This window comes from Mixophyes fleayi, chromosome 6 (assembly GCF_038048845.1).
Source record: "Mixophyes fleayi isolate aMixFle1 chromosome 6, aMixFle1.hap1, whole genome shotgun sequence".
NCBI classification, from domain to species: Eukaryota; Metazoa; Chordata; class Amphibia; order Anura; family Limnodynastidae; genus Mixophyes; species Mixophyes fleayi.
Window position 1 is genome coordinate 123,864,219 of NC_134407.1, and position 6,901 is coordinate 123,871,119.

General features: G+C 37.8%; 1 protein-coding gene across 1 annotated transcript in view; it reads right to left on the bottom strand.

Annotated features, from left to right (window-relative positions):
* GDF10 (growth differentiation factor 10) overlaps positions 1-6,490 on the bottom strand; it is a 49,972-nt gene extending 43,482 nt beyond the window's left edge. Inside the window, exons 1-2 of the mRNA XM_075215283.1 lie at positions 5,957-6,490; positions 3,022-3,929 (exon numbers count right to left, since the gene is read on the bottom strand). Of these exons, the coding sequence (XP_075071384.1) occupies positions 3,022-3,929; positions 5,957-6,179 (1,131 nt within the window). The 5' untranslated portion in view covers positions 6,180-6,490. The remainder of the gene's footprint in view (positions 1-3,021; positions 3,930-5,956) is intronic.
* Positions 6,491-6,901: the final 411 nt, after the last annotated feature.

The window sequence follows — 6,901 nt, forward strand, 5'->3', positions numbered from 1 at the left end:
AAATTATTATTATAGGTCTGCTGGGATGATGAAAATGGTCTAGTCAACTGATTTCGCTGTTTGAGACTTTCTGAGTTGTTATGACTCCTCAGGATTAGTCACCCCTGGTTGACTGCTCACCTCGATATATATCACTCATACCATACATACATGCAATCCATCACAAAATGCAAAGGTTGTTAATTTTCCCTTTAGTAGATTTAAAATCCTTTGCAAGGATGACCTTTTGGGATTTGTTTTCTTAAACATACTAAATTGTGTGGCTTGATCTCAGCGTTCTCCATTACCGTTATGTCTATCTGACCGTGAATATATTGGCTCCATTTTGTATGGTATTTTGGCCATTCTCTATTATTGCTAGTAGGGGTGCTGCCTTAACAAATGGTGTGGTTAATGTGTATATCAAACGTACAATGTTTACAGTGCTAAATATGAATCTTAATACTTTACAAAGTCTGTGCATCATTTTTTTTCCACACTGCTTGCAACTCTCAGACCAAGCAGACTCTGGTCTGTGCTTGCTCCCCTTCATATACCCGATCTCACCGGGGCAATGGTGGAATCTAAAAAATCAAAAAGCATTACATTTAAAAGCAGTTTTAGTGAAAGATTGAGATTGAGATTGAACACATAACAGATAGCAAATTTATAAAAGCATGTCACAAAAGATAGCTCCGTCCAATGTCCAGCATCTAGCAGACAGACTCTCTCCTGATGAAACACGTAGAGGTTGTGCAGTCACTGCATGGTATCTGCTAGATTCTGGACATGCCTGATATCTGCTAGATCCGATACGTGTTCAATCCGTGAATCTTTCAATAAAATTGCTTTTAAAAGTAATGCACCATGGAAGCGCCCTCATCTTTTGGATTTATATATATATATATACAGACACTGCAATTAGATGGACAATTTTACACCCTGGCCTTTCTCCGTGCAAACAATTTACCGTAAACAAAGGATGGTGGATTTCTTTGAGTGAAAAAGTTGCTGCTCAACTGAAGGAAAACTACAGTTTTCTTTTACAGTACTTTTAACAATATTTTAACTCCAATACGTCTGTAACATGCGTGTAAGTGTGCAAGATATACACTATGATCAAGCAGGAAGAATTTTTGCCATCTACATGTAGGTCATTGGAACCCCTAGGTCAGGCCTGGCCAACCTGTGACTCTCCAGGTGTTGTGAAACTACAAGTCCCAGAATACCCCGACAGCTTTTGGCTGGCTTCTACTGGCAAAGCATGCTGAGGCTTGTATTTTTGCAAAACCTGGAGAGCCACAGGTTGGCCAGGCCTGCCCTAGGTGCACCAGATTCCACTGCAGATAACTTTAAAGCTGTATTTCCAACTAAGTAACAATTTATTCAGCAGCTCTGGAATAATCTCCAACTATAAATACTGAAGGTTGCATTGTGCAATTATGCTATTACCCTGTGCCCCCCAAGTTTTCATTTAGAAAGGAACCCAGAGCTGCTGAATAGGCAGAACTTATTCAACTGGAGAGACACCTCCCCCTTTTCGCACACTCATTTGTGGTTCTCCTGTTACTTCATTTAAATTACAGAACAGGAAGACACGTAATACACAAATAAAGAATAGAACAAATGGGTACATATTATAATGACATAGAGACATATGTATAGTGGCAGACACAGAAAAGGGGGACACAGGACAGCGTTAACAAGGAAAACAGACAAAAATAGACATGGCTGAGGATGAGGTGATTGTGTTGTGTTGTGAATGCACATTTTATGTGTATGTGTGCAGGTACCAAAAAAAAAAACAACACTACAACTATATATGTATACTATGACACTTGCTATAGTATACAGATAATGGTTTATTTTAGAGTAAAGGTTTTTGCATTGTGTCACCAACGCTATACACTTCTATTTTCGTTTAGTATGCAAACAAAGATTACTTTGGTAATATTCTTTTATTTACTGTACAGGTTTCATCTAGCTAATATATATTGTGAGGTGAGTGCTTTTACATTAATATTTTAGCAAACTGCAATTATTAGCTATATATTGCTACATAACTTTCCTGTTGCCATTCATGAATTGAGCTCTGATTAGTGACTGGTGATCACTACTGGAAAACTAATGTTTGCTATCTCAAATGACAGTGCAGTCTGTTACAAATTACTGAGTCCAACACTGCTGATGTCTGAAATGGATCCCTATGCAATTCTGCAGAAGCACTTCAAAAGCATACAAGCATTTGTGAATCATTTATGGAGGGCTTTGAAGCATTTTTGAGGACTTCCTTCACTTCAAGGCATTTGACCTTTGTTCAACAGGTCAAAAATGCTTCTAAAATGCAATTGTGCTTTGAAGGACTTACAAATGGTTGAGTATGGCTCCATTCATTCAGTTTCATAAGATGCATGCACCTTGCACCTGTGTATACTTCAAAAGGGTGTCCACACAGACATCACTGACCATAAAGAAGGACTTAAAATAGTTGTTGATACCCTACTGTAACACACCTCAAAATGCATTTTACTTCTGGCTGCCCACTAGAGCAGCACCACCTGGTAGATAATTGCCCCACAGAATGGGCTTCTAGCATGAGTTCATGCACAAATACAACTGTCAGTCGCCATGTTCAGGGAATTTCCCAGAAGACTGACTACAGTTTGAGGAGCTAAGAGACAGATAATTTAACCCAGAAAAGATTAGGAAGGAAGCTGCATTGTCTGTAAGAAATGATCAGCTTGATTTAACCTTTACAAGAAGAATGTCAAAATGACTTGGCTATAAAATTAAGAAAAACTGTTTTATTGTAGTTGTGGAATGTTTGTGGTAGATATTTTATTGGTAATGCACACACATATATATATATATATATATATATATATATATATATATATATATATATATATATATATATGAATATTTTAAGTGATTGAGCAGAAGAGGTTATGGAGGGCAATGAATAAAGTTAGGATGGAATAAGTCATATTCCTGATACTTTATTTATTACTTTTATATTTGATAAAAATGTTAATTTCTTACCTTTGGCATAGGAAATTCACAAACACCGAAACAGTAATAAGCATCAAATGATTTTGGGGATATAATCCACTCACTCCATCCAATATCAGCAAAGTCCACCTTTAAGTACCTACGGGAGCAGACCCTGGGTTCATCCCACTGGCGCCTTCGTGCCTTCTTCATTGTCCTCTCATCAAAGTGCAACACTGGAGATTTAGGCATTGTGTCAGCATTCTCCTGCCCTTTCTTCTTCCGCTCCTTTCTTGGGGGCTTTTGCTTCAGGGACTTATAAGTACTGTCCCACAGTTCGTGCTTGCTGTAGCGTACATACTTGACATCTGGGAGCTCGTTATTATGGGTGGAAGCCACAAATGTGGCATCTCTCCTCACTCTGCTCTCTGAAGATGCATTTGGCAGCTGTTTTGATTCTCCAACATTGGGTTGGAATGGGTCGTACCTCTGTAAGGTCATTGCCACACTGTTAGGTTCTGAAATTGCCATATCATTAGCAAATACTAAGATGTATGGGACCTCATTAGGTTTATTTTCATAAATGGTAGAAAACTTGTGCCCAAAGTCAATCTCCGCTGATATGAACAGGTCCTGATTGTGCTGGGCCTCCCTGATGATGGTGGTGATGTCTTTAACATGCCAGGCCCCCTTTTTATAGGACAGAACATTGCTTATGTTCCCTTTCACCAAACCCAAGTCTGTGCGGTGGATGGTGCTTCTAAAGATCACACTGAACCTCTGAGTTTGTGGTGGAATCAGAAGACGGCAGGAAGCATTCTTAGAACGTTTACAGAATGAGTCCCTGGGAAGCCTGGGGCCTTTGTCAGGTCCAAAGTGAAGAGTGGCAGCCAAGACAACTTCAGACTGCTGGAGAGATGTTAAATTGAAGTGATATGTAGGACGGGAAGCCAGAAAATCTGTTAGATAGAGAAGCTTTAGTTTACAAAAAAATACAAGTTCTGCCAACAAATTATTTTTCATGGATGGATTAACAACTAGGCAACATGTGTACATGCATTTAAGCCCGTTGATGTCTCTGCATGATTAAGTTATCCACAGATGCATTTGTTGCTCAAATTTCTACATCATACCACTTATCTTATTCATCTTTGGAATAGGCAGCCTTAAGGATTTTCAGGAGCAATGCCACTGCTATAAAAAGAATATCACTGAATTTAATGATCCTATCTACTAGTATTATTATTTTTATTAATTATTATTATTATTACTACAACTATTAGTAAATAGTGTGGATTTTCATGTTTAAAATAGCAAAAAAACAAATAATCATCTACAATAAACCTAGACCTGCAGTAAGAAAAGAAGTTCCCAATATAAAACAGAAAATACTACATAATCTGCCATCATCAGATACAATCTCAAGCATCAACATCCACACAAAGTATCTGATAGTCGTCAGAAAAGAATCTATCAAATAGATCAACAAAAATCTGTTACAACACAAACTGATTCAGAAAGGAAATTGCATACCTTTAGTTGTGATATACAGTGTAAACTACTTCCAGAGGTCCTAATAAGATTTTCTCCATTCATTCACTGTTAAACAAGACTGCCAGATGTGGACAAAGCTTTCTAGAGCTTCCCTGTGTGTCACCAAAGTAGTTGCCAAACTCAAAACATTGTATACAGAAGGGTTCTGGGAATAATCCAGTTATTTTTTTGAGCTCTACATGTTTTGTAAAAGCTGTTGCCTTTAACATAATGCAAAAAAAAAAAAATGAAAACATACAAACTTTTCCACAGATAGTAGCACATTATATATCTTATCATATATGTGATATAATTGCATGCACATGTGTGCTTTTATGTATTTAATGTCACAAGAGGAATGCAGCACCTTCTAGAAAAGTATATATGCAAACTTTAATAAAGAGTTTAATGGCAATATGATATTACCCTGAGGAGCTAACAATCCAATGCCATGTAGAGAAAACAAGGCAAACAAATATAAAAATATGCTAATATTTTAGGCCTGCATCAACTTGACACCTCACTTATAATACTTGTTAACTATAATAATAGCATTGTGTCCATTTCCAATACAAGTTTCTGCATCACACTGTTCGACTGTGCCTATATACCATGACTGCTGAAAATAGATACCAGGATTTTTTTTTCTTATGTGATCATTTAATGCTCTATCTACTACTATCTGTACAATCTGCTGTAGTACATTTTGCTTTTTAGAACATTAACCTATTTCAACTATCCTCTAATATTACTAATGAGTATTGATCATCCATTCTCAGAAACCATTGCTTCAATTAAGAAAGCAAGATTTAGTCATTATCTGCTTAGTGTAAGTACATTTTTCCAAGTAAAATGAATACATTCTTGTTCTTTACCTTCTAATCAATTAAATGAATATCCCTAATTGCTCTTTGTAGTGTATTCTCAGTTGTGGTCATTGATGCTTTCCTTCCCAAGCCTCAATAACCTGTCACTTTCACTCTGGTGAAAAATAACAGACAGCTGTTTTGTCACTAATGAGCCGATGTGGTCTGAGCCAAGCAAGTGAGTGTAGGGACCTTTCTGCTCTGCAAGACTCCTCTGGAGACACTGTGAACCTGCATACACACAGTGATTCCAAGTCTACATATATAAAATTACAAACTTTACCCTAATAGTTTACACAGATTACATGACACTACCTTATATTTAATAACGTTAGCGTCCCTTTTAAGTTAAATGAGTTGCTGCAAATTATTTTTAGAGGAACCACAGCTGCTAGAGAGACTAATACAAGTTTATTTGAATGCAATCTCTCTGGTCTTCTTACTTGTCGTTACTACTAGGAAGATGTGTGATTGGTTCTGTGAATTTTGTATTATGTTTATCCTGTTGCTGCTACTTAGATAATTGGTTTGAAATCCCCCCTTTCCTTACCCCCACACTGACTGATATATTACTGTGTGTGTCGTACCTGGCTGTGCCCGGAAGCTCCGTACTGTGTTTCCATCCTGCGGGCGGCTGCCTTCCCGGCTGTATTTCTCATAGAGCCTCATCATATGTAGTGAGAGTGGATCTGAAGAAGAGCTCAGTAATCCCGGAGCCGGACTGTCTTTTGTGGTCGAGTCAGAGCCCTGTGGTGACTTGCCCCTGCCCAGTGTCAAAAACAGAAGTAACATCCAGTACTGAGCCATCATCACTAGGACTGGCTTTGGGTCTCCAGTATATATGATACCTACAAGGACAGTGGTATGTATGCCAATGTTCCCCTATGTCTTACACTACTTTGTTCACATAAAAACTTTCCCGTTAAGTGTTTGTCTTTCTTTTGTTGTAAACTATCAGGGACTATGCTTGTCTGCTTCTTTCTTTTCTTAATTGTTTAGTATTTTGTTTTTACGTGTCTTACTTAGTGTGTGTATGCCTAGTCTGACTGCTTTGCTGCGCTGCTAGACTTTATGTTCCTCTCTGTCTATAACGGATTAGGTCTACCCTTCGCTCCGATGCCTGTGTGGTTCTCTTTTCTCCCGGGTGTCAAATTCAAAGCTCAATTTTCAGCTTCACACTCAGGAGCTGGGAAGGGTGGTGCTAATTTGACGTTTAGCGCGCCTGTCCAATCACAGGGCACCTCTTGCTGGCTATGGCCAATCAGAACTAAAAGAATTCAGAGGCTTGGTCAGGTTTCTTTTATTATAGAGTTTAATAACTATGTATTCCTGTTTAACGGTGCACATAGGAGTAAAGAGATTTAAATCCATTTAAAAAAGTAAAGGGATACAATCCAGTGTGTGGGTTACTCTTTTTTCAAAGGAGCCTATTTATAAAGAAGTGATGAGTTTCAATTATATTATTTTCAATTCAATTTGCCATATATGGCAATTTTTTAATTACACCTATTTGTAAAACCTCACACCCCTCG